Raw genomic sequence first — 14,564 nt, forward strand, 5'->3', positions numbered from 1 at the left:
CACAATTTTTTATTTATTTTTTTTTTAGAGATATGGGGTGATTGATACAAATGTTCAAGAACTGGTGCAAGTGTCAGTTAAAGTGACAGAAAGATAAAAGTGTGTTTTTTCTACAGGTGGTTTGTCAAGCCCACTCACCTGTGTGTTTCACTCTTCATAAATGCACAATGTTTTTTTTTTTTTTTTTTTTTTTAGAGATATGGGGTGATTGATGCAAATGTGCAAGAACTGGTGCAAGTGTCAGTTAAAGTGACAGAAAGATGAAAGTGTGTTTTTTCTACAGGTGGTTTGTCAAGCCCACTCACCTGTGTGTTTCACTCTTCATAAATGCACAATGTTTTTTTTTTTTTTTTTTTTTTAGAGATATGGGGTGATTGATGCAAATGTGCAAGAACTGGTGCAAGTGTCAGTTAAAGTGACAGAAAGATGAAAGTGTGTTTTTTCTACAGGTGGTTTGTCAAGCCCACTCACCTGTGTGTTTCACTCTTCATAAATGCACAATGTTTTTTTTTTTTTTTTTTTTTTTAGAGATATGGGGTGATTGATGCAAATGTGCAAGAACTGGTGCAAGTGTCAGTTAAAGTGACAGAAAGATGAAAGTGTGTTTTTTCTACAGGTGGTTTGTCAAGCCAGCCCACCTGTGTGAGCCACGCTTAATTACATAAATGTTTTGAGGTTGTCATGTGGTGTGCTGAGGGGCAGAGAAAAGGCGGTCTTGTTTACAGGGGTTCAGGTGATCGTGGAAGAGATGGGTTTTAGTTGTCATTTGAATGATACTAAATGTTACTCAGTGTAACGATAGAAGTCACAAAAATCATTTGATAACAATAAAAAAATCTATTTACAGATTTGCACTAAAATAGTATCATCATGTTTCCCCTAATTTTTATCCTTTAAACCACAGGGTTTAACCATATCCCTCCAATACGTTTTTGTAACATAAAATACAATACAATTAAATATGATCACTTATTCTTTTAGATATTTTAAGAAGTATGGGTCAGAATAAGAATGCTATTTATTTTTCCATGAAAATTTAGCATTATTTTAACCATATTTTGAAATTTTCACTGATGTAATTTGAAATATTTGCATTTAACATGCTTGCTATAAAATAAAATCATGTTTGTAAACCTAAATTAATGTGAACACCAAAATAGGAAGTCTAATTTTTGACTCTCAATTAGAAAATCCCGTTTTACATTTAACCTCTGAGCAATAAATCCTCCTGCATGTTAAATAAGCACCAAAATAACCAAATACTGCTCCTTTTACAACAAACGTTTCTACACTTTTAAGAGAGAAAAGCTGTGATAGCAGTGAACTTATCATCTGCCAATGTTAAACTCTGGCCAATTTCAGGTCTATTGACGACTTCGTCCATTTGATTCTCTTCCAAGCGTCTGACTTGAGACGGCTAATGTTGATGACTCTGGTAACTGGCAGGCTGTTTTTTTTCCATTAGGCTGCAGTGCCTTAGATGCATTGCAGCAGCGAGCGGTATAGATCAATACGTAGAAAGAGTGCTTATCTTTAGAGCCATTCCCACTGGTGCACAGCAATTACAGGCCTGACACTGACTAGCTAAATCAATTCTAGCATCTTGTCAGCACATAAAGATAGTGAGAAAGCACGGCGGGCACTGCTAACGTAAAGTTCGAGAAAAAGCGAAAGGTAAACATAAGACAACAAATCTACAAATAGCAGCAATAAGCACTAGTTGAAGAGTTCGAGCGGTGCAGCTTCCAATGGGTGGGTTTAAATGGCCGCTTCTTTTTCCTTGAGCCTTTGGCAGTGCAGGGGCCACTTTTAAAAAAAGGACGAACATCAATTGGGAGCTGGCGCTCAGCCACTTTGTGTTCGGTTCCCTTTGACTGAACCTCCTCTACTCTGTCTATCTCCCTCCCCCAGTACGATGTTGTCTTCAGGGGAACAGCATAGTCCTGGCCAGTGCTTCCATGTGCCTCCATGGGTTCTGCGAAATTGACGCACAGCAGTGCAGGCATGCGACCAGAGGGGGGTCTCGGATTGCAGGATTGTGTAATGTTGGCTGGCAACGCTCCTCAGTTCCAGCACCTTGGTCTCCAAGGCATAGCGTATAAGGTCACAGAGGAATTCTGAAGACACTCTACAGACCTGGGTTGTGTTTAACACCGGTGAACCTGCAGTCATTTATGTGCATGCTTAAATATGCCTTATATTGCTGCAAGTATACAATATTACAGTTTTAAAAATAAGGCATAACATGTTAAAAAGTTTACAAATAGAGTAGTGGGGTTGCCCCAATGTAAAAGAAGAACCTTTTAGCAGAGAATTCTCAAAAAACCAAAAAAAGATTGTGTAACCCACTGGTCCTACTGCACCCAACCCGATCTGAGCTGGGATCGAACCTGCAATTCTTATAGCACATTCAGAGATCAGAAAACTGAGGTTTATCTACAAAGCACTTCGCTAGCTGGCCTCCAATACACTCACCCCCTAAACCTTACTCCCATCCCGGACGAGCCCCCACATGTAACCCACCAGTCCTACTGCACCCAACCCGATCTGAGATGGAATCAAACCTGCAATTTTTTGTATGCGAGTTGGTTGCTCTAACAAGGAGGCTAAAGACCTCTAGCGTCTGTCTCTAAAGCACCTTCAGTGGGTCAGAGGTCTGAGGTTTACCTGAAAAGCACTTCGTTAGCTGGCCTCCAATACACTCACCCCCTAAACCTTACTCTCATCCCAGATGAGCCCCCACATGTAACCCACCAGTCCTACTGCACCCAACCCGATCTGAGATGGGATCAAACCTGCAATTTTTTGTATGCGAGTCGGTTGCTCTAACACGAAGGCTAAAGACCTCTAGCGACTGTCGCTAAAGCACCTTCAGAGGTCAGAGGACTGAGGTTTACCTGAAAAGCACTTTGCTAGCTGGCCTCCATTACGCTCACCCCTAAACCTTACTCCCATCCCGGACGAGCCCCCACATGTAACCCACCAGTCCTACTGCACCCAACCCGATCTGAGCTGGGATCAAACCTGCAATTTTTTGTATGCGAGTCGGTTGCTCTCACAAGGTGGCTAAAGACCTCTAGCGTCTGTCTCTAAAGCACCTTCAGGGGGTCAGAGGACTGAGGTTTACCTGAAAAGCACTTCGCTAACTGGCCTACATTACGCTCACACCCCTAAACCTTAGTCCCATCCCCGACGAGCCCCCACATGTAACCCACCAGTCCTACTGCACCCAACCCACTCTGAGCTGGGATCGAACTAGCGATTCTTCGTATGCGAGTCGATTGCTCGACAAGGAGGCTAAAGACCATGACCTCTAGCGTCTGGCACTATAGGTCAGAGAACTGAGGTTTACCTGCATAGCACTTCCCTAGCTGGCCACCATTACACTCACTCCCATCCCTGACGAGCCCCCACATGTAACCCACCAGTCCTACTACACCAAACCCGCAATGAACTTACGTTCTTTAAAAAAAAATCTTAAGAAACCCTTTTAACTAAAAAAAAACCTTGAAAATTTCCATTGGTGTTAACCCTTTATCGGATGAAGAACCATAAATAGTAACTTCATTGACCTTGTAACATGGAAAGTATGTTTTTAAGTCATAAAAGTTCAAAGTCTTGAAACAACCCCCAATTACACTTCAGGGTTTTTGCAATGAGTATTTCAATGACTCCATTATAAAGGCTTAAAGGCTCTTAATTGAACAGCAATGAAGGGACTAAATAACATTTTGTCCAGTGAAACACACAAAGATATTTTGAAGAAAGCTGGAACAGCACAGCCAGATCTATATAATCTATAGTTTATAGTCTTAGTGACACTACAATATGAAATAATCTCTTATCTTTGCATGACACATTGACGTAACAGTACAGAATGGCTCTTTTGGCATTATCTGGAGCATAGTAAAACTCATGGGGTCAAGGAAGGTCTCATTTTTTTAAAGTTTTCTAACAAGTGGTAATATACATGTATCATGACTAATTTTGGGTAAGTTACTTAAAAAAGTAATAGATTACAAGTTACTGACTACTTCTGGAAAGTTGTAATTTGATTAGATTACTGATTACTTCATGTAAAAAGTAATCAGATTACTAATTATTTTACTTTGAAGTTACTTTTAAAACATATAAAAATACTAAATAAACTGTAGCTCTTTCGGTAATTTAATATTCACTGAAAAACATTAAAATGGGTTGATCACAGGAGCTTGACATATTCAAAAGACTAAAAGAGATAATTTTAAGTTTTGGGTGAACTATCTCGTCATTTACTTAATCTTCACTTGTTCCAAACTTGTTTGCCTTGATGGCCTCCTAATCATTCCAACCACTGAATTGGCTCAATCACTGCAGCCGAAAGTTCTTTAAAGACTGGACTTGGACTGCAGACTTGTTTTTATGCTCAGTGAGGTCAAAGAAATGTCTGTATTTTTAACTTGAAGCAAGCACTCTTGTCCACAGCTATTACAGCAATTTCCAGAAATGTAAAAGCGAAAGCGACTTTCAAAGTGACGTCGCAGCAGAAAACGTGATTTAAAAAAAAGCAAATATTGTTTTCTAAAACTAAATTTGTAACGTACGTAACGCGATTACACTGATGTTAGTAACTGTAATCAAATTACACAAATTTAAAAATGCAACTCGTTACATTACTGCATTCCCCAAAAATGTAATTAGAATACAGTTACGCTTTACTAGGAAATGCATTACACCCAACTCTGATCATGACTGATAAATTCATACATATAGTTCCTTTAAGATTGGAACGTACCTATTGGATGAGAACAGGACATGACAACCCTCACCCTAAATCCTAAGTAGTACTAACTGAGACACAGCAACACAACTAAAAGTGCACTCACACTATGCTATCCGAACCGTGCCCAGGCCCGTCTCCCGAATCGTTTGATAAGTGTGAGTGCTCTGAATCGGGTTCATGAACGGTTGGAAGAGGTTTAGATGATTTTAGATTAGATTCAACTTTATTGTCATTACACATGTACAAGTACAATGCAACGAAATGCAGTAAAGGTGCGCGGTTCACTTGGGCTTTGGCACAAGCGGTACGCTTGTAGTGTCAGTGCAAAGCACGCCTGAGCCAGAAACTGAAGATGAGATGTAATGACCACCACCCTCCCCATCTTTAAGTCACCTCTAGAGGGCAACAGCCTATAAGTTGCCAAGTAATTTTGGGCTTAGTAGCTTTCCATCCAGATTCTCATAAGCTGCGTCAGAAACCGCCTACTACTCAGTAGGTACTGCATTTGAATTTAAACGTACTACTCGGCCGTTAGAAAAGTACGTTCTATAAAGTATGAATGTGAAAAGTATGAATGGAATTTGGACTTACTACATCCGCCATTTTGTCATGGTCATGTGACCTACCTGCGTCAGTTGCGCCGCCTCACTTCCATTCATGAATTCTCTCACGGGGCAATATGGGATAGCGCAGCGTGCATGGGATGCGCACTTCAGAATCTCGCCGGAAGTAGTAAGTCATCCGGGTACTTCTCGCCTACTGATTTTCGAATTCTATGAATTCAGACATACTACTCGGCTCGTATACTGATTTTAGCGTACTATATAGTATGGAAGTATGCGGTTTCGGACGCAGCAACCGTCAGCGTTGGCCGTTGTGTAACAGCTTGTCTTGCGTTACCTTGTGTTAAAACACAACTATGAACAGCAGACTCCAGTTATAGGAATGACAACAGTTATTTAGTTTCCCCGTTTTTTGGCAAAGTGGAATGAGATATGTTTGTTTTGTGTTTATTTGTGTGTTGGTACTTTGATGTTGTTTATTGAACTATGCTTTGCGTTTGCATTGTGAATGTGTGTATATTACGCTTTACGTTCTTGTGATTGTTTACACTGTATTTTTTCGGTTTGTGTAGTTTAACAGTGAAATATGATCATTAAACAAGTGAAGCATTGCAGTGTTTCTTACAGTTTCAAAGGGTTTATGGCTTATGGTCAAATAAATCACAGTGCAAGCATCAGTGAAAACTCTCTGCCTCCTTTGATGCCATGGGGTCGCTACATTAAAACTCGCCGTCATTGGAGCCTTTCATCGCATCGCACCGCGCTGCTGTTTCATCGCGTGTGTGATGCTGCATCAGAGGATTTCATCGTGTCGCTGTATCGGAGGCTTTCGTCACATTGCGCTGCTGTTTGACGCTGCATCGGAGGCCTTCATCGCATTTCGCTGGCTCTGCTGTTTTATGTGACATTAAAGGGACTGTTTCATATGTATTTATTAATCATTCTTACTGTTCAATGAATGCAAACTGTCGTAGATTATTAAAGACGCAAACCCCTCACTCCACGACAGCTGCACCTTCAGAAAACCTCCTAATTCCTGCAGCACGAGGACTTTATGATTGTTTATGAGCATCAAAAGTGGCTGATCTGTTCTGCGAAATATTCGACAGTGTCACTGCCGATCAAATGACTAAACATAACTAAAGAAATCTTCAAAGTGCTGAGCAAGGGCCCTTCTTACTGAACAGCGCATCATCGATGACGTAAGCATGCTCAGGAGCGAATGCAATGTGACTGCGGGCCTTTGTGGGAGACAGGAGGGGGGACAAGCATGCTTCGGCCTGGTTCAAGGCAACTGTACATAGTGTAAGTACACCCTAAATAATCACATTTGCAATAAATCCAAGAAATCTGATTATTTATGTATCATTAGTTTGATGCTTAAACACCAGAACAGAAAGGAGGCACAATTTTGGCACCTGCTTCCCACAGCACAATCACTCGACAGGTTGTCTGGCACAAATTTTATATAATTTTCAGCATCATCAAACTGAACTACGCAGATGTTTACTATATGATCTCAGCTCACGAACAATAAAGCTTGTACTACTCAGCCTACATCGAATCCAGTCAGAATGAGATGACGCTGGATGTGGTAAACCCCAACTGGCTTCCTTTCAGGCCTTAATGTTTAGTCTGTTGTCCTTGTGGTAAAAATAGTTTAACACACATTCAGATTTAAGCGCAAACAGGTCTGAATAGAGCTTTTCTAGCACAATACATTCCACATCATCAGAGTATAAGCAAAAAAAAAAGCACCAATCCAGCTGCAAAACAAGTTTACATTCTGGATAAGACTACAAAACTCATGCCGTCTACAATGATTATGTGAATAGCGCACACAATTGGTTATAAAATCCACAGGTCTACACCCTTTCCTCGGAAAACATGTAATAAACAATCGCTCTTTCAGCATTTCGAATGCATGATTTCTATCTTTTGCTTAGCTAAGGAAGTGAGGTAAGTATGAAACCCTCTTTCTGAAAATCCCATGTGGTTAATCATTTTCACATCTTCTCAGGGTACAACAGAAAGTGGTGTCTATTTGAAAACTACTGCGGTTTTCATAGGTCGGTAGTGGAGATTACTCATCTAATTACCACTGTGGAATTATATTTTGAGCAGCCAATGGTGTTTTATTAAGCTATTAAAAAAAAAAAAAACAATGAGCTAAATGCGCCATTATAACTCTTTAATTTCTTGCTAACTGCACTATTGCAAGGAAACTGCATCAAGGGATAAAGATCTTTAACACTTATTGGTGTCACTCGGCTGCATCTTCCAAAATACTTCCTCTTCAAAACCAGATCTTCTACTTTGAATCAAAAATACATTGCACAATGTGGCGTATACGGATTTAAAGTGGACACAGCTGACTTTATTCTTTATTGGACTGACCTTAAAAAATATACAGCCTGTCAGCAGGGATGTGCTCCTTTTTTTAAACCCGCCGACTGTAAAAACACACACATGCAGGACTGTACTGCATCGAGCGGATTGGAAATAAGCATAGCTATATAAATATAGAATAAAATGAGCTTCTTTGATGACATATTAAATTACTTTATTTAAGTACTGCCCCAAAAATACTACTTAATAGTCATTTTATTTTTCACAATGCTTTAAACTACTAGATTTTATTCATAAGTCAACAAGACTTATTCTTTTATATCTTTTAATAAATGTGGGTTGATTTTTATGTAAATATCTGTTATGCTAAAATGACTGAATGAATTTTATGATATATTATTTTTCACAAAAAGTTATTTGAAACACTAAAGCAGACACTTTCATTTAATATGCTTCATATCTACAGTTAAAATCAGAATTATTAAACTTATTACTTATTATTATTAAACGAAATATTATTTTTTCTTTTCTAAATATTTTCCAAATGATGTTTAACAGAGCAAGGAAATTTTCACAGTATGTCTGGTTATATTTTTTCTTCTGGAGAAAGTCTCATTTGTTTTATTTCAGCTAGAATAAAAGCATGTTTTTAATTTTTTACAAACCATTTAAAGGTTACAATTATTAGCGCCTTTAAGCTATATTTTTTTCGATAGCCAACAGAACAAACCATCATTATATAACAACTTGCCTAATTACCCTAACCTGCCTAGTTAACATAATTAACTCAGTTAAGCCTTTAAATGTCACTTTAAGCTGTATAGAGGTGTCTTAAAATATCTAGTAAAATATTATTTACTGTCATCATGGCAAAGATAATATAAAACACGTATTAGAAATGAGTTATTAAAACTATTATGTTTAGAAATTTGTTGAAAAAAAATCTTCTCTCCATTAAACAGATAAAAACACACATGGGGTTAATAATTCTGACTTCAACTGTATATAAAATTACTAATATGCTTAAGTGATTGCGTGGCAGTTTATCACTGGCTGAAAAGAGAGCCCATTTAGTTCTCAACATTAGTTCAATTATTTATACGCCTTACATGTCCACTGCTTGAAAAACAACTCCATGACACTCATCCACATGCTGTTAGGGGCAAGGGAAACCCTTAGCACAGGGCAGCACGTGCTCACTGCTTATTTGGAAAGAAACTGTTATGTGAACATCTAACGCAGGACATGCTCTGCTGATCTTTAACACCAAACAACATATTTGACTTATGGCTTTCTGTCAATGGCATCACACGCATGCAAAACCAAAGAATGAGCGTCAATAGTGCATTCTGATACTTGCTTTGACTTTCTTTAATCTCTTTGGATAAAAATAAATCTTGGTCACACTTTATTTTAAGCTACAATTCTTGCTATTAATAAAACATTAACAGCTCAGTAAACTCCTATAATAGTTATTAAGCTAGTAACTAACTGGGTATTAGGTAGGATTGAGGATCTAGAATAAAAATATGCAGAATATGTAGTTTATAAGTACTAATAAACAGCCAATGTATTAACAATAATAAGGAGATAATAAACCACTACACTGTAAAACCCAACAGTCTACTTTATCAACTGAAATGAGTGTAGTTCACTCAAAATTGATTGAAAGTTAATTCTACTAATTTGAAAAGAGTTTTGAACTCAGTGTTGAAGGTAATGAGTTCATTAAATACCTTATTACTTCAACTTAAATGGAGTAAGTTCACAGTACTCGTATAGATTAGTTTTTAACTCAAATGCTTTGTTGCAATCGGTTTCCTCAAACGGTTTGAGTTGCCTTAACTTAGAGTTTTACAGTACACAGATGGTTTGAGTTCTCTTCATTTACTAGGAGGTTCCTGTGCTCAAATTACTTTGTTTACTCAAATGGATTAAGTTCACAGTACTTATTAGGATTAGTTTTTGAACTTAAATGGTTTGTTGCAATCGGTTTCTTCAAACAGTTTGGGTTACCTTACCTTTTTGGGTTTTACAGTGTACTTAAGAGTAAGAATTGGTATTTAAATTAATGTGTAATTATCTTTTTAATTCTTTGCTATTCTTAAAATGATCAATTTACCCTTAAATATGACACCAAACTCCAGGAAATTTTGAGTTTTACTTACCTGAACAATGTCCAGTACCATGCCAGCAGCAACCGTCCCAAACCCTGCCAGCAGGAAAGGGATCAAAACCTGGAGTCCAATAGAGAAGGACGTTTCCTTAAGTGGAGCCGGCGGCACCGGGCTTTGGTCCGTACTAGTGTCATCACTCTCATTGCTTTGGCTAGCGTTCTCCAAAAGCGCGTCCTCTTCCCTCTGGCCTTTTGCGTTGGCCCGACAGTCGAGGACCACCATGTCCGGACGCTCATTCTCCTGATCACCGCAGTCCGGTAAGGAGGTCACCTCTGTGAGTTCGTACTCCCCGGGTGTCTGGGGTACCTCCTCTGGGCTGTCTGGTAGTATAACCGGATGGACCGACCCATTGGAGTGGTGGTACGCCGGCGGCACCCCCTCCTTCTTCATCTCTATCCTTTCCGTCCCGGTGGACATGTCGGACAGTTTGTCTTGATCTTTCAACCAGAGTACCATGCGGAGGCCTTAGGATGTAAAGTGTCAATTAAAAAGAAATGAGCAAGCTTGAGGGTCTTACTTGAGTTTAGATCAGCCTGACCTCTGGAGATTTATCCCATTAAAGACGGCTGTTGCTGATGAAGGAGTCTACAGGTCGAGGAAGAGAGGCAGGTGCGTTCCCCGTCTCCAGGCTTGTGTAAGATCCTGCCTGAACTTGGGTAGCACTTGAATTATGTTCCCCATTCAAAGCTAATTTCCCTTTAAGACATAACAACAGAAAGTCACATGTTAGAAGAATATCCAAGTTGAATTAGTCTTCACAAATGGTGCAAAGATGATGTCTGTATGTGAAAAGGAGTCCTAACGAACATCCATGGCTTGACTCTCGTGAAGGCACTTGGCTAAAACTTTCTAACCAGCTCAGGGCAGCTGGAAAGCTGGAGGCGTCTCACTTTACACCACGTGCTGAATTGGTTTTTGAAATGTATTTAAAGGTCTCTGAGGCCAGGGTACTGTTACACACACTGAAATGTCTGAGGCTAAGGTTGGCTTGTCATTTGGCAAAAGAAATTACATTTATTACAATTAATATGATTAAAAATATCTTATATGATTAAAAAAACTACTTTCATAAGTGTTAAGTTTCTTCCTGCAAACTATCAGATAGACATACTTATTATATCAACTATCTAAAGCTAAAACTTAAGTTTAATTGCTAAACAAAACGATAAGGTTATTTTTTACAACTATGAAATGAACAGCATTCAAGTCTCTCAATAAATCAAGTTTAAAGCTCTAAAAATAAATCGGTCATAACAGAAAATAAAAGTTCAATGTAAAACAACAAGTAATGATGAGAGACGAGATACATATTCGTTATGACTGCACTCACTTTCCGCCTGAGGTAAAAACTTGTGAACCGGCTATGACGTGCATACTTTATAAAAATGACGGAACTTTCTGGGCGATTCTTCAAAAGAAACAAGCACCCAGAAACGGCTTTTCGGCACGACAGAAGGAAGAGAGGATACGAGCCAACAACAATTTGCTCATTACCTCCGCACTGAAACAAAATCCCTACTTAGTAGTCCGATCAAATCCAGCGCTGCATGGGACGACGTAAATTAACACGGCTCGGTGCTGCTTCGGTTCGCATCAACACCTCTCTCGTGTACCCCTCAGTAGAGAAACTTTATTCCATTAATATAGGACTAAAGTTAAAGTACATCCCAACTGGAGCAAAGTAGGGAAAACAGTACTTTTTTCCAGAGCAAATCAGCACAAACTTGTGTAACAGCATCCGGCACTTTGGAAGCTAAAGGTTCTGTTCTGTTTTCTAAAGCAAACCCCCATTTTGGATCTATACAGTTTCTTGAGCTGATGTGGTTTCGTCAGAGATCAATAGGTCTATATGTACTTAAAATAATAATAATAATAATAATAATAATAATAATATTAAAATGAAAAGTAGAATGAAAATAAAGTTGTTGTGTGTAACTGTTCTCCATTAACGTTAATTATAAATCTTCCTAAAAAATGTTTTAAAATATAAAATACTTTTTTACAACCACAACTGTACATTAGCCCATGCATTAATCACGTGTCATTTATGACTTTGCAAGCACATAATTGGAATAACGTTAGATCGTAAATCACCAATGGAGCAAAATAAATGCTGTATGTACTTAAACAGATTTATTTGTTATATCAGATAAGAGAGCAGCATTAAAAGCCCAGGTAAATCAATCAGCGCTGGCGCCTACCTTGAGAAGAAGACAGTGAAATGTTCAATGCGGACCTGCTGTCATTCTCCTGTCATCCAGGCGGATCTCGTGCCCTTATCTATGGTTATGGAGCCAGATTAATCAGTAACCTCTCGGCTGAGGCTGTCAACTCCGATCAGTTACATTGTTCCATTTGACACGCGCTCGATCCTGCGCATCTATATGACAGGAGGAAGTCACTAGGCGGGCAACGCTGACGAAAATTACAAAACCTACTATGGTAAACAATGTGCTCATGAATATCCGAAGACGTCGCGCCGGCGTTGCTAAGTAACCATTCTGGAGCGTCCATTCACGCAGCCTGATTAATAGTCATGAGTGCATAGCTCTCGCTTAGTGGGATTCGTTCCTGCGCGAACTGACTAGCGCGGAGTGTTCTTCTCAGCCAATCAGAGCGCTGAGCGTCATGGCATGTAATTAACATTAATGAGACAAGCCTTTCTCGTAGTAGTCCAAGAATCGCGGGCTCCTTGTGTCTTAATGTGTGTTTATTTGCAAAAATCAGGAAGCGCAGTTGGTTTTATTTTAATTTAACAATGTCCCTGGATAATGATTGAAACTAAGTGTGTTTGTCTTCCCTAAGTGCTTCCGAAAGCTGTAGTACATTTACTGCACCCAAGTGCACCCATGTGAATGTTAATGTAACGGTCACTGTATTTAATTGACAGAAATAAACATAAAGCAAAAATAAATAAGAAATATGGATTTAAAATAAATATTCGAGATTTTTTTTACATTTAGTTACGGTGTATTGATAATAAAAAAGAGAATAACCCAAATTACAAAACGGGCATTCTACCAGAGACGTACATTATCTCACAAAAAAACATAAATACAGTTAATAAAAATTATTCCATCCCAAAAAAATGTCTAAAATGGACTGATGGTTGATTTCTGTGATGTGTTCTGTAAAGGATTATGTCATTCATTTACTTCTCAGATTTTAGTTTTTAATGAAAACACTTTACAAATGCACAAACTTTATCACTGTGCTTGTCCTCAGCCCAATTGAACCTACAGCTTTAATAGGATTGTTGTGCTAAAACCTGTTATTTAGAAGAAAAAACGCTTTAGAAATAGCAGGTTTAAGTTGTAATAAATTTACAATTGTCCCTGTGTTTCTGTCAGTCCTCTCACATTTGCATTAAATGTAACATAAAATTTAACATGCGTGCAATACACATTTAAGGCTATGACTCGGACATCATTTGATGGAGGAGAAGCTGACAGTGATCAAGGATGCGTTCTATCATTTAGCTGGTTTCTGTATGATTTTTTTTCTTTTCTTTTCTTTTTTTTTTTGAGGACGACAAGCTTAAGTCAGGCCCTGCAACATTTTTTATAAGTTAAAATGTAAGTTTCTGGTAGAATGTCCCTAAAATGTTCATGTTAACATAAATATATTACACTGTAAAAAATTGCCAGTATAAAACTGACAGTATTACTGTAATAAGATTTTACCCGGTATTACATTTTTAAAAATATGATATCTCAAATAGGCGTATTTGAAATAGAAATACTGATACAATAATGTTATATATATATATATATATATATATATATATATAATGTTGTATATAATGTTGTATGTATATATATACATATATATATATATATATATATATATATATATATATATATATATATACATATACACATATATACACATATATATATACATATATATATATACATATATATATATATATATATACATATATATATATATATTTATATATACATACATATATATATATACACACATATATATTTATATATATATATACATATATATACATATATATTTATATATACATATATATACATATATATTTATATATACATATATATATATATATATATATATATATATATATATATATATATATATATATATATATATATATATATATATATATATATTTATACATATATATATGCACACACATACACATAGTTGAAGTCAGAAATATTAGCCCCTTGAATTATTTGCCCCCTGTTTATTTTTTCCCATTGTCTGTTAAATATAGAGAAGATTTTTTTCAACACATTTCTAAACATAATAGTTTTAATAACTAATTTTTAATAACAGATTTATTTTTTTTGTCATGATGACAGTAAATAATATTTGACTAGATATTTTTCAAGACACTTCTATACAGCTTTAAGTGACATTTAAAGGCTTAACTAGGTTAATTAGTTTAACTAGGCAGGTTAGAGTAATTAAGCAAGTTATTGTATGACAATGGTTTGTTCTGAAGGCAGTCGAAAAAAAATAACTTAAAGGGGCTAATAATTTTGTCCTTAAAATGGTTCATAAAAAATTAATAACTGCTTTTATTCTAGCCAAAATAAAACAAAAACTTTCTCCAGAAGAAAAAACATTATCAGACATACTGTGACAATTTCCTTGCTCTGTTAAACATAATTTGGGAAATATAAAAAAAAAATAATACATTCAAAAGGGGGCTAATAATTCAGCCTTTTACTG

At 37.1% G+C, this 14,564-nt stretch overlaps 1 protein-coding gene and 1 long non-coding RNA gene across 10 annotated transcripts in view; one reads left to right on the forward strand and one right to left on the reverse strand.

Annotated features, from left to right (window-relative positions):
- slc41a1 (solute carrier family 41 member 1) overlaps positions 1 to 14,564 on the reverse strand; it is a 78,496-nt gene that overhangs the window by 39,286 nt on the left and 24,646 nt on the right. For 3 of the 8 annotated variants that reach the window (XM_087271843.1, XM_087271842.1, XM_087271844.1), the window contains 2 exons: positions 10,390 to 10,547; positions 9,843 to 10,315 (listed from right to left, as the gene is read on the reverse strand). In XM_087271843.1, coding sequence (XP_087127969.1) covers positions 9,843 to 10,307 — 465 coding nt within the window. In that variant the 5' untranslated portion in view covers positions 10,308 to 10,315; positions 10,390 to 10,547. 8 annotated transcript variants of the gene reach the window in all.
- LOC147841873 (uncharacterized) lies at positions 27 to 4,308 on the forward strand. Of its 2 annotated transcripts, none has more exons than XR_015502969.1 (4): positions 27 to 116; positions 284 to 2,404; positions 2,456 to 3,575; positions 3,948 to 4,308. It is a non-coding gene; the product is annotated as an uncharacterized LOC147841873 (long non-coding RNA). The 2 variants fall into 2 exon arrangements; XR_015502970.1 differs by having other exon boundaries at positions 450 to 2,404.

The sequence above is a fragment of the Danio rerio genome, chromosome 11, assembly GCF_052040795.2.
Source record: "Danio rerio strain M-AB ecotype USA chromosome 11, GRCz13ab, whole genome shotgun sequence".
NCBI lineage: Eukaryota > Metazoa > Chordata > Actinopteri > Cypriniformes > Danionidae > Danio > Danio rerio.